The 25,327-nt window shown below is 42.2% G+C and overlaps 2 protein-coding genes across 4 annotated transcripts in view; one reads left to right on the top strand and one right to left on the bottom strand.

The window, feature by feature from the left end:
• Nucleotides 1-11,606, top strand: part of WASHC4 (WASH complex subunit 4) — a 41,693-nt gene extending 30,087 nt beyond the window's left edge. For both annotated transcript variants that reach the window (XM_035128666.2, XM_035128665.2), the window contains exons 21-34: nt 631-799; nt 1,096-1,250; nt 1,421-1,495; nt 1,585-1,689; nt 2,671-2,805; nt 3,511-3,619; nt 5,060-5,126; nt 6,436-6,522; nt 6,616-6,763; nt 7,534-7,630; nt 8,993-9,189; nt 10,401-10,497; nt 10,621-10,696; nt 11,465-11,606. In XM_035128666.2, coding sequence (XP_034984557.2) covers nt 631-799; nt 1,096-1,250; nt 1,421-1,495; nt 1,585-1,689; nt 2,671-2,805; nt 3,511-3,619; nt 5,060-5,126; nt 6,436-6,522; nt 6,616-6,763; nt 7,534-7,630; nt 8,993-9,189; nt 10,401-10,497; nt 10,621-10,688 — 1,509 coding nt within the window. In that variant the 3' untranslated portion in view covers nt 10,689-10,696; nt 11,465-11,606. The remainder of the gene's footprint in view (nt 1-630; nt 800-1,095; nt 1,251-1,420; nt 1,496-1,584; nt 1,690-2,670; nt 2,806-3,510; nt 3,620-5,059; nt 5,127-6,435; nt 6,523-6,615; nt 6,764-7,533; nt 7,631-8,992; nt 9,190-10,400; nt 10,498-10,620; nt 10,697-11,464) is intronic.
• Nucleotides 11,607-13,183: 1,577 nt separating this feature from the next.
• APPL2 (adaptor protein, phosphotyrosine interacting with PH domain and leucine zipper 2) overlaps nt 13,184-25,327 on the bottom strand; it is a 34,049-nt gene continuing 21,905 nt past the window's right edge. For both annotated transcript variants that reach the window (XM_035128670.2, XM_035128669.2), the window contains exons 9-21: nt 24,098-24,180; nt 22,062-22,220; nt 21,209-21,397; nt 20,848-20,890; nt 20,693-20,749; nt 20,466-20,554; nt 19,397-19,555; nt 19,240-19,292; nt 17,769-17,943; nt 15,958-15,994; nt 15,699-15,839; nt 15,228-15,275; nt 13,184-14,191 (exon numbers count right to left, since the gene is read on the bottom strand). In XM_035128670.2, the coding sequence (XP_034984561.2) occupies nt 14,060-14,191; nt 15,228-15,275; nt 15,699-15,839; nt 15,958-15,994; nt 17,769-17,943; nt 19,240-19,292; nt 19,397-19,555; nt 20,466-20,554; nt 20,693-20,749; nt 20,848-20,890; nt 21,209-21,397; nt 22,062-22,220; nt 24,098-24,180 (1,365 nt within the window). In that variant the 3' untranslated portion in view covers nt 13,184-14,059. The remainder of the gene's footprint in view (nt 14,192-15,227; nt 15,276-15,698; nt 15,840-15,957; nt 15,995-17,768; nt 17,944-19,239; nt 19,293-19,396; nt 19,556-20,465; nt 20,555-20,692; nt 20,750-20,847; nt 20,891-21,208; nt 21,398-22,061; nt 22,221-24,097; nt 24,181-25,327) is intronic.

The raw sequence follows: 25,327 nt of genomic DNA, 5'->3' as shown, positions 1-25,327 counted from the left end.
CCTCTGCTTTAGGTTTATGCTAACGTTTGTTGAGTTGTGGTTATGTACTTGTATGACAATGTAGTGTTTATATTACACTGCATATTCTAATTTCCCATTCAGTTGTCCCTCCTCTTTTCCTTTGCATCTTATGTAGATTTAGCTTCTTAAATCAATATATATATATATATATATATATATATATATATATATATATATAAACAAATTAACATACATAACTTACTGTTTACATTTTAAGTGACCAACAGTCACCAAACCTTTGGGGAGATTGACCAATATTTAGAGAGAGTGGGTTGTATCCAACACTGTCATTCTGTTTGTGCAACAGAACTCCTCCCTTCTCTCCTCTCATCTGTAGCCCCTTGTGCACCCTCAAAATCTGCTCCAGAGGGTTAGGGGATACTACTTTGTCTGTGTATCTATACATGCACAGCGTATATGCAATAACTCACTTTTTCATCCTAATGTTGAATTAAAAATAATCTAATTTAGTCCCCCTTCGGAGAAGGAAAACCATCTTTTTGGATCTCCTGTTTCTTTGTAGAACTATTTTATTGGGGAATAAATGTCTTGTGAAGATTAGTTTCGACCCCATGAAAATAGTGTTTGTTGTGACTTTTATTTGAGCAGCACCTCCTGGACAAACTATGCAAAGAAATAGAAAAGGACCTTCGCCTTTCTGTACACACACACTTGAAACTCGATGACAGAAATCCCTTCAAAGTTGGAATGAAAGACCTTGCCCACTTCTTCTCCTTGAACCCAATTCGTTTTTTCAATCGGTTCATAGATATAAAAGGTAGGCTTTTCTTAACGTTCACTTTCAAAGCTTGATACTTTTTCTATGAAGTAAAATACATCCCTCCTGTCTCTCTCTATGTACTTTTTTGAGGTAATCTGTCCTCAATATGCTGATATGATCAGTGTAGTTCCAGCAGGTACTTTTACTCAATGCATTTCTAATGTTACTTTATTTCTAGAGTTCTAAATAACGTTAGAGTTGGGATGAATATGTTTTCCTTCCCTTGTCCTCTGCCCTTTTCTCCAAGTATTCATTGTGAAAATGGCTGTTCCTTTCCCTCCCTCTTTTTGCAGCCTATGTGACACATTACCTAGACAAGACTTTCTACAACCTTACTACAGTAGCTCTGCATGACTGGGCCACCTATAGCGAGATGAGGAATTTAGCAACGCAACGCTATGGTTTAACTATGACAGAAGCACATCTTCCTAGTCAGACTTTAGAACAGGTACCTCGTGTTTATGCTAGTGTCTATTTTTTAAAAACAGGATTTTGTGACTTACTGAAGTACGGTACTTAACGCTTTTGGTGTTTTTGCTTTTTAAAAGTTTCAGATAACAGCAATTATTTGGATTATTTCCAGACGTGATGTAGTTAAATTGCCTACTGTTTTTTCAGGGCCTTGATGTTCTGGAAATTATGAGGAATATTCATGTATTTGTATCCCGCTACCTCTACAATCTCAATAATCAGGTGAGGGCTACACTTTAAAAAGCAAATCTTCTTGCTGCTGATTTCCATTTATTAGCTATCATAATTATATAGCAATTGTTTAATTGCAGATCTTCATTGAGAGAATCAGCAATAACAAGCATTTGAACACCATAAATATCAGGCACATTGCTAATTCAATTCGAACACATGGCACAGGAATCCTGAACACAACTGTGAGTATTTTGTGTTATTCCCAGAACAGCTGCTGCGCTGGCATATACTGACCTTTTATTTAAAACTGCATCGTGAACAATACTGTACAGCACAAGCAGTTGGAGGAAAGTGGTTTCACATGCTGTGTTAATTAGAGCACAAAGAGTACATCTGTGTATGTAAGAGGGGCAAATTTTAAAATACTCTGAGAAAAAAAGATGAGATTAAACAATATGAAACAAGCATTTTCATTTTTCCAAATTATGATAGTTCATAAATTTGTGTCTGCAAGATGTCACTTAACAGTATTTTGCAATGGTGATATAAGTATGCCAGCCCAGCTCCTTTCCCCTCTCCTTTCCACCTCATCCTAGTGTGGCAATTTCCAGACAGTAAGCTGAGATGCAGTAGTGTGCAGCAAGGGGATGGGAATATATTTACATTATCCTTGTTGTCTTCTTCTGCACAACTTTAAGGGGATAAGTTATATGTAAGCCCCAATTCCTGATGAGACTTTTCTCTCCCATGTCCTACTGTGTTTCCCTGAAAATAAGACACTGTCTTATATTTATTTTTCCTCAAGAAGACACACTATAGCTTATTTTCAGGGGATGTCTTATTTTTTATTACATGTCCAGCCTCACCTCTTCCTTGGCGCCCTCCAGAACTGCGCCTATTACCATGTCTTATTGTCGGGGTATAGCTTATATTGTGCAAATGCTTAGAAATCCTGCTACGGCTTATTTTATGGGTATGTTTTATTTTCGGGGAAACGGTATTTAGGATTCTTTGTCCAGCTAAGAATGCCTTCTGCTTTTCACTTACTCACACATAACTTCAGATTAACAAAAGCTCAGAGTAACAAAACATATTGACTTGGGTGGGACTGTGACATTATAAGTTCTGAGTCTTGGGACCAGGGTCACAAGTCACTGGGGAAATGTCTTCTAACAGGGGGCATCAGTCTTCTTCATACTGTACTTTTTCCTACTTTTCTTCAGGTAAATTTCACATACCAGTTTCTGAGAAAGAAATTTTATATCTTCAGCCAGTTCATGTATGACGAGCACATCAAATCCAGATTGATCAAAGATATCAGATTCTTTAGGGAAGTTAAAGATCAAAATGACCACAAGGTATGTTGTTTGTGAAACCATTGCTAAGAACTACAAGATTGATTGATAGTTGATTTCAATCTCTCGAGATAAACACTACCCATTTAAATATAATTATAAAAGCCTGGTTTCTATTTTCCTTCAACGCCACTCCTTCTGATACTGAGTTTGGATTCTATCCAAAATTGTATCCCTGTCAGGATTGTATCCAAAATTGGGTCACTGGGAAATGAAGAGGAATCTTGAGGCTTGGAAAACCCTCAAATAGCCTAATGAATTCATTGAGTAACCACAGAATTACTCAATGATTGGAAAAGAAAAATGGAACATGGGGATAGAATCTGTGCTTGGAGGGAGGATCCACCTATTCACACACACCTACTCATGTTAGGAAGGAGGGTAAATTGTTGCAGGTTCCATTTACTGGCCTAAATGCACAGAAGCAATATATGTCTAAAATATAGTTGTGCATCTCTCTTTAGCTGCAAAACTCACATTTTGAATGTTCTAAAATGTTTTGCAAGGTAACGGGTCTTACTAAAATGTGGTTCCAAGAGAGATGGATATTTGCTTTCGAACTGTACATATTTTGGTTTATATAGCATGCTAGGGGTTACTATTTTAGAAGAACAAAGGTGTTTGGGTGTTTGGAAAAATACAATGGGGCTGACAAAGGTATTTCAAGTTACTTAATGTATTTCTTCAATCTTAAAATATTTTTTCTAGTACCCCTTTGAGAGAGCAGAGAAATTCAACCGAGGGATCAGAAAACTTGGAATTACACCTGATGGACAAAGTTACCTTGACCAGTTCAGGCAACTAATAAGTCAGATAGGTATGAAAATATATCATAAGCAGTATATTGAGATATATTGCTAGAATCCAAAGAGCTATCGGGTGGGACTGGGCATACCTAATGGGCTTGTTTACATTTTCCCCTTGGAACAGCAGTTCCCATATTCTATCACTTGGGAAGTTCCCTGTTTCAAAAGTAGCTTGTCAAAGGGGGCAGGGTAGGTGTCCAAAAAACACAAGCTTCCTTTGGCCCAAGGAAGTAATTGTGTAGTTCAGGGGTGGCCAACTCCCAAGAGACTGCAATCTACTTACAGAATTAAAAACTGGCAGTAATTACTGCCCTGTTTTTTGGGGGGGTTCAAGTCAAAGTTGTTGAGCTTTTTTAGGGAGGAGGAAAGCCCCGATTTTAGGTGTTTTGGAAAAAGAGGAACAGCCACTCACCAACAAATCGCTAGGGAAACAAACACCCTCACTCAGTAAACTCAATCTTCCATTCAGCAGATCGTGCCACAATGGAGGGTGGGGTGAAGGGGCTAAGGAAAGGGACCCAGTGATCGACCGCGATCTACCAAAACCTCCTGGGGATCTACCAGTAGATCGCGATCGACCTGTTGGACATCCCTGGTGTAGTTCTTTCAGTTCTGAAACCTAAAATGCTGTTCACTTTATTAAATTATGAAAGACAGTGAGCACAACCTGGCCAAAACAAAGTACAGTGGTGCCTCAGGTTACAAACTCTGCTAACCCAGAAGTAGTACCTCAGGTTAAGAACTTTACCTCAGGATGAGAACAGAAATCACACGCTGGCGGCAGCAGAAAGCCCCATTAGCTAAAATGGTACCTCAGGTTAAGAACGGTTTCAGGTTAAGAACGGACCTTCGGAACGAATTACAGTAATACTTCCGCAAATGTCCACCTTGCCTAGTGTCCATTCCAGCGAACGTCCACGGCAAACCCGGAAGTACTGGAACAGGTTAGCCGCTCGCACATGCGCAGAAGCGCAAACCGCTCCGTGTGCGTGTGCAGATGCGGCGCTTTGCCCTGCATCCTTTTCAGCTAGCAGCCAGGGCTCTGGAACGGATCCCGGCCGCAAAACAAGGTACGACTGCAAGTTCATAACCAGAGGTACCACTGTACTTTGAAGTCTAACAAATTGCAATGGACTAGATTAATTAAACACATTGGCTATACAGTGCTTACATCTTTCCAAATTAACATATGGAAAAATATGCACATTAGTCTTCACTATAACATTCTATAAAGGGCACTACTTATGGTTGCCAGTGTATTCTCTCAATATGACTTGTTTATTTACAAATGAAATAGTATTGGGGGGGGTGATGGGGAGATACAGCTTTATCAGATGTCTCCAACAGGTTTTAACTTTCTAAATGGACTTAGTGCCATTAAATTCTGAGTGCTCGGTTACTTAATTTCAGGTACTTACGTTTCTTGCTGCCTATATATTTTATTTTTAAAGGGAATGCCATGGGCTACGTCCGAATGATAAGATCTGGTGGACTTCATTGCTGTAGCAGTGCAATTAGGTATGCAACCAAAGATTTCAGCTTGCTTGTCTATGCTTCTGTGAAGCAAAGAGGGGAACCTGTATCCCACAGACCACATGCACCTCTAACCTATTTTCATGCCACCCCCCTGGTCACTGCAGGCCCACTGTTGCACTGTGTACCATCTCATGAGAATCACCTCTTCCTGCATGAGGTGTGTGTGGATGTGAGAGAGACTGGCTGGCAGAGAACTGCAGAGCTGCAAACTCTGCATGTGTTTAGCTCTGGCTCCACCCACCACTAGTATGCAGGTTATGCTGAGGGAATCTGGCCCATGACAGGGAAAAAAAGTTCCCCATCTGTGCTGTAAAGCCTTTGCAGCTCCTTTTGGTTCTGTTTTTCCTTTCTGTGGCATGCCTTGCTGTTAATGCATGGGTATGGGTCCTACACTAGTGCGCATGTGCAGCACTGCTGCATGCAGTAGTGTGCAAGTGGAGGAACTGCCAGAGTTGTTCTTGTTCTGTACCACAAGAGTACGGTGCTTACAATAAATTCTGCTAGCCTGTTCAGTAAATTTTAATTTGCTTATTTTATATAAACATTTTTTTCTGATGAACTTGACATTTGAAGGTTTTGATGAGAAATACGGTGAAGGGGGAAGGATACAGTCGTACCTTGGTTGTCGAATGCCCTGGAACTCGTACGTTTTGGCTCCCGAACATCGCGAACCCGGAAGTGATTGCTCCGGTTTGCGAATGTTCTTTTGGAACCCGAACGTCTGGCGGGACTTCCGGGGCTTCTGATTGGCTGTAGGAGCTTCCTACAGCCAATCAGAAGCCGCGATTTGGTTTTCAAACGTTTCGGAAGTCGAATGGACTTCTGGAACAGATTCCATTTGGCTTCCAAGGTACGACTGTATGTCTTCTCAGATTTGGATAGGGATACAGTTTTATTTCAATCAAATCTGTGTGAGGTTATATATAGATTCAATGTAAAGTATTATGCAAGGCTATCCTCTCTATAACTGAGCAATCTTGATAGTTTGCATACACTATGTAATACTTCCCCCTCCGCCCAAATCATGCTCATCTTTGCCCTATTCTTTTCCCCCCCTCTTGGTTAGACTAGAAAGCCATTCCATGGGATTTGTGAGCCAGAGAATCAAGCAGTGTGGAGGTCAGAGTTCTTTTTTAGAAAGCAAACCTTTGGTCATAGTGTAAAAATAAAAGCAAGCTTGTGATAAAGATCTGAACAGAAGTAATGTAAGAAATATGAAGCTTAAGTTAGCGTTTTTATACATATCATGATATGTAATTGTGAATGAATGAATCACATATGAAACTTGTAGGTTTGTTCCTGATATTGAAGATATCATTAATTTTGAAGAACTTGTGAAAGAGGAAGGTCTTGCTGAAGAAACACAAAAAGGAGCCAGGTAAGCTTACTTGATGCATCGACAAAATTCTTGCAAGAACTGTTCCTTTAAAAACCGCCTCAAAGCATTTTCAAGTGTATCCCTGTTTTACAGGCAACTGGATTCTGTACTTGGTGATCTCACACGCAATTCTGCAGAAGGCACAGAGTATTTCAAAATGCTTGTGGATGTGTTTGCTCCTGAGTTTCGCAGTTCAAAGAACATGCACCTACGCAACTTTTACATAATTGTTCCACCATTGGTTAGTTTTGATCTTTCTTGGTTGGTTTAAACGATAAGCCATTTAGTTACATGTGCAGGATGTGCTTGTGTTGAAATTGGTAATTTTTTTGTAAGGTTGCACTACGTTTTATTAAATCACCATATGAACTGCCCCTCTCCACTAGGATATGGGGGGGCGTGTTATATGCCATTGTTGTACTGATACCCATAAAAAGCATGTCCTTTTCATGTAGAAAGTTACAGGCTGGACCGTTACCTGAAACCCTTTAACAAGGAATGCTAACACGGCTAGGAAATACTTGTGTCTGAATGAGCAGATGGGACACCAAGTGACTGGCTAGATGAATAGTTAATCAGACTCTGATATTGATGTAAATAACCTTGAATAACAAATATTTTTTAAAAAATACTTCTGCTCCCCCCCCAAAAAAAAATGCTTGAGGGGATTTGTAATATATATATATATATGGAGAATGTTTAAATACTGCTCTAGAAGGGACAGCTAGCAATTATTGTATGAGAACACCACATTCTGTCATGGGCAACCTTTGCTCCACCAAACGCCCGATTTGAAAAATCTGGTGAGACTATCAGTCTGGCCAGCGGTGGGGGGGGGGGAATCATATTTGACTGACTGGTAGGATATGCTCTGAATTTGAATGAATTCATGAAGACCTCTCCTCAAGTAATGGGGTGACATTGAGCTCTGTCACCCAATATGCCTGGGAGCTAGGCAGTTACCTGATAACTTACTGCCTTTTGGAGCAACTCCTTGTGTCTTGTTTTTAGGCTCTCAACTTCATAGAGCATTCAATCGGCTGCAAAGAGAAGCTGAATAAGAAGAACAAAGCTGGTGCAGCTTTCACCGATGATGGTTTTGCCATGGGTGAGTTCAGGAACCATATTGAGTCTTCTTGCATGGGTAACCATCATAAATTGCAGGTTTTGAGGTTTTATATGGAAGGGGACATAGTTCAGTGGTAGAGCACATGCTGTGCATGCAGAAAGTCCATGTTTAATCCCTGGTTTTTCCAGTCAAAAGGATCTGGGCTAGTGGAATTGTGAAAAGGATATATCTGCTTGAGCTCTTGGAGAGTTACTGACAGTCAGAGAACTGTTCTAGGTGGTTCAGAAATCCGACATGTATGAAGTATTTTCATACATGATCATCTATAGCTCTCAGCTAAGTGTATTCAAAGTGCACCCGACAAGATAGTTAAACAGTGGTACCTCGGGTTACAGACGCTTCAGGTTACAGACTCCAATAACCCAGAAATAGTACCTCGAGTTAAGAACTTTGCTTCAGGATGAGAACAGAAATCACGTGGCAGCGTCAGCAGCGGGAGGCCCCTTTAGCTAAAGTGGTACCTCAGGTTAAGAACCATTTCAGGTTAAGAACGGACCTCCGGAACAAATTAAGTTCTTAACCCGAGGTACCACTGCACAGAAAAGATGCATCCTTAGCTAGGTGGTCGGTGTGCAGTGTTGAGGTGAGGGGAGAGGGGAGAGAATCGAGTTTTCCCCCATGGAGTTACCTCAGCGGATAATGATTGAGTAGGCTTTGCTTTCTTCAATTTGTAATGGATTTCGCAAACATTCAAGTGCTTCTGGCAAATGTTTCATAGGTGAAGTTTCTTCTCTCACACTGTAATTGAGCAAACAACTGCACTCACTTGCTTAAGTGGACCCAAAGCAGACTGGAAAGAGGATTTTGAAAAAATGTCCCCTTGCCATCCTTTACAAATTTTCACCATACAGTGGTACCTCTACTTACGAATGTAATGCGTTCCAAACGCACATTTGTAAGTCGAATCCCATAGGAACGCATTTGGAGAAAAAATTCGTAAGTCAAAGTAACCCTATCTAAAAATTCGTAAGTAGAAAAAATCCTATCTAAACAGCATCCAAGATGGCGGACAGAGCTCCATTCGTAAGTAGAAATATTCGTAAGTCGAGTCATTCGTAAGTAGAGGTACCACTGTACTCTCTTCCCCTATGAGCAGAGGCGCAAACTTGATCGTGAGCCTTCTGTGGCAGAAAACCAGCTATTTTAAAAATGTAAATGAATAAATATTGACACGTACCACTGTATAAGAAGCATACAACTCTGAAGACTTGTAGAGAGGGAAAAATAGAGCTGGTGAGAAGATGATTCTGATATTAATGATCAAAGGCCAGTTTGAGGTACATGCGCAGAATATGCTTGAAGAATGGGGTGCTTAACTTGATCGACTTTTTTAATCTGCAGGTGTAGCTTACATTCTGAAGCTTTTGGACCAGTACCAAGAATTTGACTCTCTCCATTGGTTCCAGTCAGTTCGGGAGAAATACGTGAGAGAGATCAGAGCGTTAGCAAAACAGCAGAATGTTCAATCAGGTGTCCAAGATGAAAAACTGCTACAGACTATGAACCTTACTCACAAGCGACTGGAAGTTTGTTTGCAGGTATTAGTCTCTGTCAGAACGCTGGCTAGGAAAAGGTGGTGGGAGGCTTAAAATAAAATTATATATATATATATAATTTAAGAGTAGGGACCCAGGTGGCGCTGATCAGAAGGTCGGTGGTTCGAATCCCTGCAACGGGGTGAGCTCCCGTTGCTCGGTCCCAGCTCCTGCTCACCTAGCAGTTCGAAAGCACATCAAAGTGCGGGAAGGTAAACGGCGTTTCCGTGCGCTGCTCTGGTTCGCCAGAAGCAGCTTTGTCATTCTGGCCACATGACCCGGAAGCTGTCTGCGGACAAACGCCAGCTCCCTCGGCCTATAGAGCGAGATGAGCGCTGCAACCCCAGAGTCGGACACGACTGGACCTCATGGTCAGGGCCCCTTTATCATTTAAGAACATATAAAGCTGCCTTGTACCACATCACATCACCCATGTTGCTTGGAATTATCCAGAGTTCAGGGCAGGAGTCTTCCCCAGCCCTACTTAGAAATGCCAGACAGCAAACATGGCTCCTTTTTGGATAACAAAGCTATGGCTTTCCCCCTAACATTTAATTAATGGGCATCACACCTGAATCTATCCTTCAATGTAACCCTGTAAGCGTGAAGAATAGGCTGCAGTTAGGCAGAGAGAGCGGCAATTTGTACATGCTCCGTTACAACATCCAGCCAAATGCATGATTTATTACTAGCTGATGATAAACTTAAAAATTTAGATTTGGAGTTGGGGGTCCTCAAGAAGTAAAGTGTGGGGATTCCAAATGTGAGAAGTCTTGAGAACTACTGATTTTTGAGTAGAATTGAGGGGGACGGGAAATGGACCTTTACTGGCGTGCTGCTTTTTAGGACAGTGACATTTGTAGCTGACATTAAGTTTATGGGATTATAAATAGTTATTGTGGAAAGGAAAGGACTGCAGGATATATATATATTATTTAAAAAAAACAACCTGCAGAGGAAAAGTAGAAATGACCAAATTACTAGTAATGTGTCAGGTATGAAGCAAACTTTGATTTGAAAAGTGTAGTTCTGCCTTTCCCCGCATTTGATCTATTAAAAAAACCAGTGCAATTGATAGTGTAGATAAAAACTAGGAAGCACTGTAATTGTTATTTAGCGGGTTTCTGGTATCGGTGCACTTTAATCAGGTACTGTGAAGATTCTCGTTTTGTGGCATGCTAAGATTTGCTGAGAATTTCTTTAATTTTTCATAGGAGTTTGAACTGCTTTATTTCTCACTAAGCAGCGCAAGGATCTTTTTTAGAGCCGATAAAACTGCAGCAGAAGAAAATCAAGAGAAAAAAGACAGAGGTTAGTTTTAAAAAAAATCTTGTCTCTGGGAAAGTCTTGTTTGTGGTTTTAAAAAAGCATTGTAGAAGCAGTGCTTAGAATATAAAATTTGGAATATAAAATTCTACCTCTTTTGTATTTCAGAAGAACTTGGAAAAACAAGCAATGGGGACCTGTCCAACTCTAGTTCTACAGATCCTGTTGTGAAATGACAGCCTTGGTATGCCTTTTGGTTCTGTATGATGTAATTGTGCAGCCCCAAATTTGTAAAAGTGTACTGGTGATCACTAAGAATAACAATTACGCTTAAGTTGAAATTACTCCCTGTGTTCTGCAGATCTTTTGGCAGTCTTGGAAAAAATGTTCATTTCTTTAAATTGCTCTCATGTTGCCAGGGATAATATCACACTGGTATTTAGCACTGTGGTATTGGTCCCTCCATGATGTGATTCCTGATTACTAATATGAGGAAGTGGTGTTAGCTGGGCAGAGCAGATTTTTTTTTGAGGGGGGGGGGAATGGTGCAGAACAGTAAGAAAACTGGTGGATATTGGCATGATATTTTAAACAGACTATATATATGTATATAGCTTAAATTCCATTAATATTTCATTGCTTTTTAATCAATTCTGTCTGTAATCCACTATGTATTCCTCAGAGAATAAGGTGGTATATTAATAAATATATCATCATCATCATCAGGGTGGCTTTTAAGATAAACTTCTGCTCTACCAAAATTGCTAGTTTGAGCAAAAAGAAAAGCAGCAAAACTAGCAGGTAATTGGTGCAGCTCTAGTTAGACAGAATGAAGTGTTTACCTGCTATAGCTTCCTTCCTGGTTTGTAAGGAATCACTATTGTATTTGCCATCTCTTATTGCAAAGGAAGTTAATATGAATTGTTGGAGCTGCTTAACATGTTTAAATTGTTAAAATACAAACAAAATATGCAATGCATCTTCAACTCCTTTTTTGCTTTCTGTTTTATAGACATATAGAGCAATGGTGATTTGTTGAAACAGATGGGACCAAACTGGCATAGAATTTTTCACCTTCTGAATCTGATAGTGACCCAGAAGTGCCATGAACTGTAGAGTAATCCATACTCTCACAACTAAAAAAAAATACAATTCATCTTTTCTGTTGACGTTTCACTGAAGTCTGTTCTTTAGCCTAATGTATGATTTTTGTCAGGGAGATTTCGTGTCTTATTTTGATTCAATCTTTTGCATTTGATTTAACCACAACCTTGACATTGCAGTTGCTGCTTAATTCTGTCTATATTCACTTCAGCACTAATGTCCCCATTTAAAAATCTGTCATAGTTCATAGACCTTTGGAATCCAAAGAACATGCCAACTTAGAGGGCCAGTCTCTGTCTTTCAGAGACTGACACTGTACAAACATGTAAATTTAAGGCACTTCTCTGTTATAATAAACATTCATTGCCATTTCTGCTTTTTTGGCCTCTAATTTGGGAATCCTTAGTTTAGGGCATCCCATGTGCCTGAATTGTGCAGTGCTAACCAAACTAACATGGTCTTGGTGACTCATAAAAACAAACATCTGTAGCCTTCATTGGGGTCTAAACTTATGTATATATTCACAGAAGCAGAGCATGTACATATGTACAGTCCAATGGCTTTCTTTGTGAATATAGAATGGTAGTTAACTGCACTCTGAACATTTTACATCATGTAAACCAATTTAATAGATGAACAGTTTTAAGTCTTTAATGTGACTTCCAGTTTACATTTTATTTTTTTTGAGCAAGTAGTAATACATTCCTTCTGGTGCCATGGCATAGGATCTTATTCTTCATCACACAGTATGTACATGTGATGGGTTAAAATTGTGAATACCTGCAGCTATGTTAAAAGCAAAAACAGCGGCACTAAAAAGATATGGAGGTACTATTTTTCCTTTACCCTTCCCCATCTTTATATGCTGTTTTCAAACATGAAAACAACACCTATGGCCACTTTTTCATAGGCTCAGTTTGCAAAAGCCAGAAATAAAGGGAAGTCGTATTTTCAAATTCTTATGCATGGTTGAATTGTCAGGATCTTCCTCTTCATGAATTAACAGGATGTGGACCTGTAAGCCTCTTCCTCTAACAGAAGTCTTAAGTGAAGAACAAACCCCAGGAGCATACATTTTGTAGGCTTAAAATGACTGTTAATACGCTTATCTAGCCTAGCAGGAGTGGTAAAATGGGTCAATACAACAATGCTATCATAATACTTTTTGACTGTGCACTTGTATGTTTTGAGTCGTGCTACATGTTGTCATTGATGTAAATTTGACCAGTCCCATCTGATTCTGTTAGTTCAAATTCTCAGGAAGGAAGGGGACCAAATATTAACATGTCTTGCTCTAATTCATTTTGCAAAACCATTTTGTTTCATTATCTCAGGTTTCTTTTGTTCTGTTTGATATTCTGTACATACTGTTAATAAATGTAACTTTGGAAAAGTGGATTTATTTTACTTCATGTGTACTTAGTCTGAGACTGGTTTTAGTTTTCATAAAGCAGCTAAAAAGTTTCATCTTTCAGATGGCATATTGACACCAGAAGAGGAGTCTGAGATTTTATAGTGCAAACGCTATGGTTTCATGCTTAGGAAGAGTTGTTAGAATGTTTATGTCCTCTTTTTTGAAGCCAGGACAAGTTAAGCAACCATAGTTCCAAACATTCACACCGTTCAGTTTAGTTCAAATAAGACTTTACTCTAGCATTATTGCTAAACAGTTGCATTGCAAAATATGGACCCTGTTTGTTAACATTAAAACATATTTTAACATTAAAAATATCCACCACGGTCAGGGAATCAGGTGAACTTCATTAGATCTGGCTCTGTTCTTGAATGTTACTTGGATTTAAGATAGTAAACCCAGAACGTCTCCCACTACAGTACTATTAACCCCAGAAGCATCAATGTCACACTGGTAAGATCATACAGACAATATTAGGCTTAGATTGGTCCTTGTTTGGAGAGCCATGCAGCCTTGACACCGGCTTTCTTTTCTAAGTCGCACAAGTGCATCTCAGGCTGCCTCCATCTAGGTTATAAACAACCACCCCCACACTGAACTGGGCTAACTCTTGAGCAAGCCTCCTTTGTGTTAAACCTAGAAGGGCACTAACCCAACCTTGTAGATCAGCATGAAAAAGAAAAGGTTTAGTTGGCTCATGTGAGCGGCTGAGACTTATGAGGAGGTTAAGGCATGTAGCTGCTAGTCTACCTGCCACCTCATTCTAGGGCAGAGTGCCTGCTTTATTGAATCTACAAGTATGGTCCCTGCAAAAATGGTAGGCACTTGAGATATTATCTAGAGTAAGCTTTCAGTATTAAAGTATAAAAATAGATAATAGGAAAGTGATTTATCAAATAGATCTGTAAACAGCCTAGCTCAAAATAGTGTTCCTGTTAACCCTCTTAGAAGTACAACAGAGCCTAAAAACTTCACACAGAAGCAAACACATTTAACTATCACTGGTAGCCATCAGTAAGTGACCATGCTCGTTGTTTGGAAATAATTTCAAAGGTTGTCAGTTTACCACACCAGAAATCCAGACCAAGCTTATGCCTCGGACTCCTCCTGCCCATCTCCCTGTACTGTGTTGTCCTCTTCTGACTGCTCATTCAAGAGCACGAACTTCCCATCATTGGTTAGTGGCACAGATGACATTAACTGAGCTAGTGCTTCCGGATCCTATAATGAAAACACGACGAGAGTCAGTGGAATAGTTATCCAACGGCCTGCAATTATCTGTCATTGGGGGGGGGGCTCAGTTGTTCTCAGCAACCTAATCCGTTGCCTGCTTTTAAAACAACACTAGACCACACTGCTAAAATGAGTTCTAAGTCAAGAGGATAGAAACAGTGAATTGACAAGACTAGATTAAAGCAAGCTTCATTCCACAGTGAGGATCCTTGTGTGCTTTCGATTGGCTATATAGTATGCTGCAGAAACAAAGTTGAAATTGCAACTCATTTTCAATGTGCTGACACCCAGGCGCACCATCTATGTGGGGCTGTGCCCCCCCCCAGTTCTGTGGCAGCTGCACAGCACAGGTGTGCATTGCATGGTGACATTGCACAGTTCTGGGCCCCCTCAATCACAGGGGCAAGGCGATGTACCTCCCAACACCTATTTATAGCTAAAATGGTATTTGTAAACTCTTTACCCTACTGAGTTGATACTGTGACATTATGGGTACAGCATGCTCTGCTAGTCAATGTGTACTTGAAAAATGCAGAGAAACTAATAGTTAAGGCCTTTGTCATTTAATTTACAGTATTTTAAATGCATTTTATTTAATGTTGGTGCAGAAACTTGCATTTCTCAATATGTACAGGAAGACCTGAAATGGATCCAAACAAGTAACAGTAGAAGAAAAACCCCAGACGGTTAAGGTTTCTGTTTGGGTGGCAGGTTAACACACAACTGGAGGCCCATACTTAATTTACCTGCGTTGCCTCTGTCATGATTTTTTTCATCGTCCACATTCACTTCCTGCATCTGTCCCATTCACTGTATTGTTCTGGGATCCCCAACATGGCCTCCTGCCCCTTACAATTTTTACTTCCATGGATATGCTGCCCCTCTTTCCTTTCTTTTTAAAAGCACAGCTGGTACTGAACTGGCTGGAAAGCAAAGTGCTGGCACCCAGGCACCCATCAGATGCCAGAGTTCAGGCTTGAAAGCAAGATTCAGTACTGAATAGATAGGAAGAGTGAAACATTACCTTGCGAGCTTCAATGATTTCTTTCCCGAGGTTTATTGCATAACAGATCTGCAGAAGAAGCAGAGATCGGCCTTAGGAAATTTTTCTGTTATCCTATTCTGGTTAGAGCACCAGAAAAGCAGAAGCATGTAAGCTGAGACCAGGGCATAGGCGTTGTGGAAGTTTAGCCAGTTGCTTGCCAAACATGTATGGCAAAGAGTGCAGTACAAGGTAATAGCAAATAAACTCTGGTGTTTCTCTTTCAGAATCTTATTTGTCTATAAATGTGGCCACAACAGGGTTAAGCAAGTGGGCATGGATCAAGGGAATTGCTACGGAATATTTGGGGGGAGTGTGTGTGTGTGTGTGTTTGCAAACTAAGCAAAGCAAATGGACTCTACTCACTAAATGCCCACTTATGACTTATTATGGATGACTACAATTAGAACAAAATGTATTCTAAAAACCATGCAACGAAACGCATCTCCAGACCTTTTCGCCTTCGGTGTTACTCTCAAATACATAAGCGCTCATGGACTCTTCGCCTGGGGACTCTGAGATGGGAACCACAAACCCAATCAGTCTCTTGTTTTCTTGATGAGCAGCAAATTGTGTCACACTGGCAAGTTCAAACTGGAAAAACAGATTTCACAATTTTAAAGACTTAGTAAGCAGGTAAACATTTAACAACTTAGCATTTAAAGCCTTAACTGACAATTCTGTAGTGTGAGAAATGGAAGAATATACTTACACTTGTCCTCGTAACTTGTGTTTGCGGATCTATTAATCTGTTGTTAGTGTAAAGGGGAAAAAAAAAGTAGATTAGATCCCCTTCACAAGATTTAACGTCTGAGAAAGTACAGGAGCCCTAATCTGGCTCAAGAAAGTTGGGCCTAAAGCTGACACATCTTCACATGCTACTTGTGAGAAAAGGAAAAGTGAGCAGAGATGGCTAGATGCCCTTAACCAGTTATGCCCTTTTTGAGATTACTCCATTCCCACAACTGGGGAGGGGCGGGGAGGAAGTGTTCCTCTTCCATTTTTCCTCTCCAACAAGCATTCATCATTCTGTGGCTGCTAAACATTCTCAGTCTTCATTGATCTCTTTAGTTTTTAAGGGTTGCCCCTTTAAGGTCTCCCCTCCAATCCTTAATTATTCTAACCCTTCAGCAAGAATAGTAGCCATTATCCTCTTCTCTGCATTTATTCCCACCCACTCCCTGGACTGTATATGCAAAAGCACACACACACACGCCAGACCTTAAAAGTGCAATATGAAAAAGCAACGTGATCTATTATGTCATGTACTATTATGTCATGCCACTACGCCTCATCCTACAACAAAAAGTTTCCCTTCCCTGTGGTCTTTAGCCCTCCACATGTTAGGTGGCAGCTTGTTATTCCTGACCACTAGCCACGGCCGATAGCGCTCCAACAGCACTTGAAATGTTACCAGTTCAGTATCACTGTTGAGAGATTCTCTGATTGACCCTTCCATCCTAGATATGCTTCCTTGGAAGCAAGTATTTCAGAAACTAGCGTTATCGCTAACAATTGAAGCTGGATTCAGTGAGAGTTACTTCCAAAAGAGGTAGGGATTAAAGGTGCTGTAGCCAGTGAGAACTAGGAGCTGAATCCTAAAATCCTGTTTGGGTTTTTGCTGAGTCAGTAGCATAAAACACCATCAGATTGCTTCTTCACTCAAACTAATCTAGGTCAATCGAATCTAGGTCAAACTAATAACTTTTGGCAGAAAGCCAAGGTCTGCTTCTACCTTAGCAACAGTGTTTCTATTGGTTGAGGTTCAACACTGAGACTTGTTATCTGTGAAAGCCAGTTCAGTATGTGTGTGGTGAGTGTAGGAGAGAAATTGCTGTATAGGTTGAGAGAGAGACAGAGAGGAGAGGATTTATTTTGCTTTGCTTTGTATATAGAAACTCTGTTTTCTTTTATTTTAATAAATCCTGTATATAGTTTATTCTGCGTCCAGACGTCTAGTCATTTTCAGTTACTGCCAGAAGCTTCCGGAAAAACCTGCGCAAACTCTGCTGTGTTCAGGCTGCAGTCACACCTGACACTTAAAAATTCTAAGAGATCCTTGGATCCAGCAAAGGTCCCTAATAACTAGGGAAGAGGAGCTATCCCTTCTCACATCAGTCAGGGACACCTAGGCCTCTGGAGGGACACAAGGGAGCAGGACATCAGCAAAGGTTATCTCCTCCCACTGCCCTTAGCAAGTACAGTAATACTTGTTCGTAACCCGAACGCGACCTGAAGCGACATTTTGCGCATGCATAAAGCGCTATTTTTGCGATTTTCGCGCTTTGCGCATGCGCAGACCGCGCCCCGCTTCTGCGCACGCGCGCGGGGCGAAAACACTTCCGGGTTTGCGCAGTTCGTAACCCGAATTGTTCGCAAACCGAGGTGGTCGTAACCTGAGGTACGACTGTACCAAGAGTACCCTTTTCAGGAGTTCCAGCCCACTCACAGAATCAGCTCACAGACCTCAACATCAACGCAGATCATGCAGAAGAAGAAAGCAAGCGAGGAAGTTTTGCTTACTTCAAGTCGTTGCTGGTGACCAAGAGGTGGGATTCCGTTGTACGGAAAATGTTGTGGATGGCCCGAGCTGCTAGCACCTGCCTCATTGCTTCGTAGATCACCTCAACCGTGTGGTCGGATCTGACCGCCATCGATCCTAGAAAGCGGACTACAAACATCTGCTGCAAGAGCGAATCTGGGGAAAGGAAATAAAAAAAGAGGACAGAGCAACTTTCTCCTAGTTTATCCTGTTTCTCGAGTTAATAGGACATCTGATCTCTCACACACACCCGGTGTGCTGCTTTCTCTTCTTCAACATGAATGTTCTCATGGCAGGTTCCAGTTTATGGATGCTCACTTCTTCCCCCCCCCCCAATTTTTTTTAATTACTTTTATGAAAACAAAACAAATAACACAACAACAAAAAAGAAAACACAACATTACAAACAAAAACAAGAGCATATAAAAGAAAATATACCTTTCACAATTTTTCATCCTTTCTAATCATTTTGGGGGTGACTTCCTCATATCCCCCCCATACTGCGTTTCACTGTATTTCAACTTTAGCAATTTCTATTTCCTAACTTTTTAAACATATTTTATATCTATCTATACTTATTTTAAATCTAACCATTAACTATAATTATTTCATATTATCCTTAATCTTAAAATAATCTCTAAGACTACAACATTATACGCATTTCCAAATCCATTTCAAACTAACTAATATTGCAATATTTCTTCAAATAATCTTTAAATTTCTTCCAATCTTCTTCCACAGACTTTTCTCCCTGGTCACGGAGTCTCCCGGTCAGTTCAGCTAGTCGCATATAGTCCATCGTTTTCATCTGCCATTCTTCCACCGTTGGCATTTCTTGTGTCTTCCACTTCTTTGCTATCAAAATTCTTGCTGCTGTTGTGGCTATGGATGCACACTTCTTGATTTCAAGCAGTGATGGGAAAGTATGAATGGGTCGCAGATCTAATCCCATAGGGTAGAGATGCAGAACTTCTGGCCTTCCGTGTATTCTTGGACTCCAACTCCCATCATCCCTAACTACTGGCCAAGCTGGAGGGCACTGATGGGAATTGCAGTCCAACAACAACAAAGAGTGCTACAGGTTTCCATTATCACCTTGCCCCCTGCTTGTGAGCATTCAGAAGCATTTGGCCATCTGCAGGAATGGGGGTTGGTGGGCATTCTTCACAAGACAAACCAGGGATGGGGAAACCTGTGGTCTTCCAGATGTTGTTGCCCCAGCCAGCATAGTCAAGGATGGTGGAAGTTGTAGGCTAGCAGTATCTGGCCACAAGGTCTCCCCTCTTTGACACAGACCATGGTCCGACCTAAAAAGTGGAGCTTGGGGCACCATTTGTGACTGAAGAGAGTTTACCCCATGGATCAAATTTACAATAGACCTTGTAATTTTAGACAGCTTTGGGGCTCAACAAGACTGAAGTTTATGAACAGCAATCCCCAGAAAATTCTCACCTGCCTCATCCTCTTTCTTGTCATCTTCTGACTCTCCAAATGGGTTCGTGCGCCTGTTAAAATACACACAGGGCGGGAGTTAATGGCTACATGGCCAACCTGAGAAAATGAGGCAAATGCAAAAGGGAGTACTTTGTCAAAATCTCACTGGCTGTACCTGCCGCCCCTGTTCTGATCCAGGAACTCTGTTGCGGGAAGCACAATGTCAAACTGAATTGGCGTTCCAGGTGCAATTAACTCAGTGGGTTCTGGAATGCTGGCCGGCTCGTTTGGGGCTGCCCAGTCATTCTGCATCTCCACATTCTTCACATCCTGGCTAAAGCAAAAGGAGAGAGACAGAGAAGATGGCCCCATATGAGAAAGAGAGTGCTGTGAGAGCTGGAAGGGAGGGGGGATTCCTAGAAATGAAAACCTGGGTGAGTGAGCATTCAGTCAGGGTCTGAGCTGACATTTAAACATCCTCGCCACCAACCTCCAATTTTGGATAGTTAAAATGTGTTTTAAACAAGGAAATAAGACGTAATAATCAGGAACTAAATCAGAATGCAAGGGTGGGGTGGGTGTGTCAGCTTTTACAAGACAATCCACCTGTCATCTCTTGATGGACATGTGGATTGTACTGCCCACCTGTCAAAATCCCTTGTGCGGGGTTCCTGAGCACAGAGAGCCAGCTAGCCACCTAATGCATTTATGCAACCTACCACCAACTGCCTCGATGCAATGCACAACAAAATAAACAACATCAATATTATAATCACCATACAAGAAAGGAAAAGATGAGAATCCGAACGATACTTCTGCCTGGGCTAAGATGAATTGAAAGAACACAACCCACTGAAATAAGGCACCGGCAATGCATCTTTAATAGGTGCTGGATGTTGTTACTGTCTGCACTCATCTAAGACCTGTAATAAGGGTGTTTACCCAAACTTGGGACTGCTTAAGATCCAGTTTGCACATGAAACTGCATGGTGCAGGTAGCAGTTAGCTACCATGTGTAGATTAGAATGCAACAGCTGAGCTATCCATTCAGGAAACTTATGGTACAGCCTTTCATGTAATGGACCACTTCAGAACACAGTGGGGGAACACTTGCTCCCTCTGTCAAAACCGCGATGCTTGCAGAATGCTATTAGGTCAAAAGACTGGGCTTCTTCCTGACATGCTAATTTTCTTTGCGCAAGGAGCATCCAAACATTTCCAGACTAAGATGGCAAAAATGTTACCTGGGGGGTTGATTTTCCTGCTTCTTCCCAAAGCTTGTGATTGGCGTCACGGCTTGCTGCGCTGTCTGATTCAGCCTGATGGCAACGGCCTGAAGCAAAGCAGAGGCACAGCCTTAAAGAAAGTTCTGCGATATTGCCCAAGCAAACATTGAATGGGAGATCCTATTGTATTTGGGGTGGGGGGCTTGTTTGAGTTATCAAAGCATTTCATTTCAAAGCCTACTCACTTCAGGATTGTCAGTAAGATAGATCTGCCGAGAGATGTTGTTGATTGCACATATCCACTAGAAGAGGAAAACGAGAAAGAGAAACGCCAGAGATTTCAATTTAGTTCTGGAATTTTAATTTCTTTAGTAGAAACAAAGCGAAACAAAGTGTTTACCTCCTCATATTCTTTCTTGCTTTCTGCCTGAAGGGTTATCCCTCTGTAAAAGAAAACAAAAACCACCCCATCATTTTCTTTCTTTGCCCCATTAGAGGATTTTAAGCAGAAACTACATAGCCAACTAACAGGCCACCTACATTTCTATTCAGCTACCTTGGTGGAGCTAGCAGAAGGCAGTGCAAGGACTCCCAGAAGCTCAGCGGAGCTTCCCCCCCAAAATTTTCTTAGGTAACTGGAGACCTCCCTAAAGGTGAGGCTTATGCTCAAGGCAACTCAGTTAATGCAGCCAGACTGAAGGATGCAAGCCTTCCTTTTGGGTAGGGTAGTTGTTCCCTAGCAGAAGCCCCAAGACACATACGCTTTCCCTGTAGGAGTGGTGATCTGAAAGCAGTAACGTCGGTCTTCGCAGTCGACTGCCATCACAGAGCAGTTGTCCAGATCCTGGATCAGTCCCCCGGCGACGGCTCCCCTGGGCTGGCACATCAGGTTCCCACCTTGAGTGAAGAAGTACAGCCTGTCCCAAGTTGTAGTCACCAGGCCTGTTTTGCTGTAGGAAAAGACCAGAGCTTCGATGTCACCATCACACCAGCAGCAAAGCAGCAGCATTCACTCCCTCCTCACGGCCAAAAAACAATCCTTTTGGGAAAGGGAACTGAGCAGTGTGTGTTTTCTAAGGTCAAATCCCACCCACCACCTTCACCGCACACATTTTAAGACTCCCGCTATCTTTTTGTAATGTCAACAAGGCATCTTGTGGGACTTGAATTTTGTATTGTGGCAGAAGCATGTGCAGGCACTTTTCATTATCCCACAGTACAAGGGACATCATGACGGCTACTAGTCGCTGCTTTGACTCTCTTTTAGCTCCTTGGTTTTCTGGCACTGCTGCATCGTACATTTTGGGAGGAGGGGGCATGTGATTTGCATATGCAGAAGTCAGGTTCAATCCTTGACAACATCTCCAGGGTAACAGGAAATTTCTCAGCATCAGCACTTGAGAAAGACATGGAGAGGGCAGGCGAGAGTTCCGAGGTCCAGAAAGGGAGGCGTGGAGGGCCACATAACCCCCCCCCCCTCAGAGCTGAGGTCCTTGATGTAGCATTCTACTTTTAGGAACCTTAGGTCCCAATTTTGGAAACCCACCGAACTAGCTAGAGTACTAGCCCGTCTACCATGCTAGGACATGACTCCCTCCCAGGAATCTTCCTTACTTTCTAAGGTTAAGGTAGCCAGCCTTCTGAATCAGGTTTCTGTTGATGAGAGGCGACGCTGCGTCGAAGTCAGGCGTGTACACTGATTCGCCAACCGAAAGCAGATCTTGCTGAGATACCCGCATAGCTTCTGCCTCAGTGTCCAGTTCTCCCTGTACACTACAGGAGAGAATAAACATCAAAACACTTCATGGCCATAGCTTGCTTGCTTAGGCTGTCCCCGACAAATGCAGAGCATACATTTCCTTTCTCTTCTTTAGAATATTTGATTGGTTTTATAATAAAATGGCATAGACGAACTGCACAAAACCTGCAGAGCGTTACACGCACACACCAGGAACTGAGCAGGAACATGGTCAAATAATGGGCTCATTGAATGAACCACCACAAAGGCTTCAACTATCTGTGACACATCTTCTCCATACGTAAGCATGAGTGGCGGGAGGCCCGACATGAACGACCCTTCTATTTACCTAGCTGATACAGTGGAACCTCGGTTTATGAACACCTCGGTTTATGAATTTTCAGTTTATGAACGCCGCGGACCCATCTGGAACGGATTAATTCACTTTCCATTACTTTTAATGGGAAAGTTCGCTTCAGTTTATGAACGCTTCAGTTTATGAACAGACTTCCGGAACCAATTACACCCATGTTTCAGTTTATGAACGCTTCAGTTTAAGTACTCCGCGGACCCGTCTGGAACGGATTAATCCACTTTCCATTACTTTCAATGGGAAAGTTCGCTTCAGTTTATGAACGGTTACTCCGCAGACCGTCTGGAACGGATTAATCCACTTTCCATTACTTTCAATGGGAAAGTTCGCTTCAGTTTATGAACGCTTCAGTTTATGAACAGACTTCCAGAACCAATTGTGTTCATAAACCGAGGTACCACTGTATATGAGAACCATACCTTGTCAAAAATGTGTTTGGTTTCTCAACACCGCTTCTGCGTTTCAATAGTTCAGAAAGAGTCAGATCCCAAGCTTTCCCTCACCATCTCATCAGAGATACACAATATCATAGAATAGAATCATAGAGTTGGAAGAGACCGCAAGGGCCATCTGGTCCAACCCCCTGCCAAGCAGGAAACACCATCAAAGCATTCTTGACATATGCCTGCCAAGCCTCTGCTTAAAGACCTCCAAAGGAGGAGATATATTAGTAATACTTTGTTTAAAAGTAGTAACAATTTATTAAAATTTTCATATTTATTAAATGATGTAAACAAACAATTTATTAACAATTAACTAAAATTTACATGTTTCTCCAGGCACTTAAAATGAGACAAGCGGAAATGTAAGAGGGCACTTTCATGTGTGTTTTTTAATCCTAGAAGCAGCAACATGGTTTTCTAGATACACTTGCATCCTCTGGCTGCCAGGCTGGTGCGAGACATTAGGAAGAACTTCCTGACAGTAAGAGCTGTTCGACAGTGGAATTTGCTGCCAAGAAGTGTGGTGGAGTCTCCTTCTTTGGAGGTCTTTAAGCAGAGGCTTGACAGACATATGTCAAGAGTGCTTTGATGGTGTTTCCTGCTTGGCAGGGGGTTGGACTGGATGGCCCTTGTGGTCTCTTCCAACTCTATGATTCTATGAGACTCGGAATAGGGGCTCTTTGGCATGGTGACAACGATAAGGCCCCTACTCCCTAACCAGGACTGCGATCAGCCCTGGGCACCACAGGCTCTCTCTGCCATTGCTCTGACAGTCACAGCACCACTCACTGTCCCCCACTGGGCGCCAGGCAACACTTCAGTCATGTACGGTTAGCAGTACTTTTGAACTGGAGCGAAGCTGGACTCCCATTCAAAAGCAGCCCTGCTGCAAAATTCACTGAAGGCTGTGGAAGGCGTCACATCTGGGTCAGGCAGGTGAGGGGTCCTTCCAAGCCATGGGGGCCCCTTGCCAGTGCCCCACCCGGTTATGACTGCTGGTGTCAGACCTCATGGTAGCTGCCAGTCACAGCAAACTCATTCTCAGAAACGGCAAAAAAGAGCAAACAGGCAAAAGCAAGCTGGAACGATCCGTTACCTTTCAACCATGCTTGAGACTGAAGATAGAAAGCTGTCCATCTTTTTGGTGAACATCTCGGCTCCCTTCTTAAAAAATTTAATCTGAAAAATATAAAAAGAGGGAGAGCACACACTACTCCTGAATATTTTTTTGTTGGCAAACTCCTTGCAGTAACATGGGACACTGGGGTTTATATGATCCAACAAACTGGTCTTTCATACTGGGAGTCAAGGAGTTGCTGGCTAGGGAGCAGGGTATATCAGGGGCAAGGAGAACTTTGGCCCTCCAGATGTTGCTGAACTCCCAACTCCCATAATCACAGGCCGTATTTTCTGGGACTGGTGGGAGTTCAACAGCATTTGGAAGAGCAAAGATTCCCCATCGCTGGTCTACGTCTTAGAAAGAGAACAAGACGTGAACCCACAACAAAATGTTGCTAGGTATAGGACACTCTGCTTAGGGTCATTTCCAGTCAACTGAACTGGAATTCAGGATTATAATTCTAGGATTATAGTTATTATTGGCACCTGTCTGTCTCGGGAGACAATGGAGGAGTTCGCCTTCAGGGGTAAAGTCAAACCGTTGGAGAGTCACAGAGCCTGCTGTGGCTGTAGAGACTGATGTGAGAGACATGTTTTGTTGCAGCTGGGGCAGATGAAGGCGCCTGGTTTTGCTGCTAGAGGTGCGCCAGAGCCCCCCTCAGTGTTTATTTCTCCTCTGGTCACTGCTGTGGACACACAACCTGACTGTCTGTCTCCAGGCACTGCAGTCGTCTGCAAGGGATTCCCACACGGCACGGTTGATGTGGTCAGCCTTCATGTCATGTTTGCAGACAGCTTTAGTGTCAGGGACTGGACTGAGGGGGGCGAGACTGAGGAGGAATGGTGGAGACCGTCCGTCCGTCCCCGTCCCCCCTGCTCCACCTGAACTTCCCAGAGAAGAGGAAGGCAGTAATGAATTACAGCAGTGGTTTGAGGAAGGTCACAGCTCAGAGACTGCTGAACAGAAGAGTTGGGAGGTGTTGGGAGAAGAGAAGGGGAGGCAGAGACAGAGCAGCCAGCTGACACGTTACCACTGGAGAGCATATCTGACCCCTCCTCCTCCCAGAACTCGGCGTGCATTGAAAGTTGAAGAGCGAAGGACTCAGAGACAATTAGCCGCTGGCGGCCACCGTAAGGGAAAGTGCTGTTGCTAGGAAGGGAGCGTGGAGCTCAGTTGGAGCAACACCATTTTTAGGAAAGCTGCATT

The sequence above is a fragment of the Zootoca vivipara genome, chromosome 10 (assembly GCF_963506605.1).
Source record: "Zootoca vivipara chromosome 10, rZooViv1.1, whole genome shotgun sequence".
In the NCBI taxonomy this organism is placed as follows: domain Eukaryota; kingdom Metazoa; phylum Chordata; class Lepidosauria; order Squamata; family Lacertidae; genus Zootoca; species Zootoca vivipara.
Note: the sequence above shows the minus strand (reverse complement) of the source record. Positions and strands in the feature narration are given on the sequence as shown.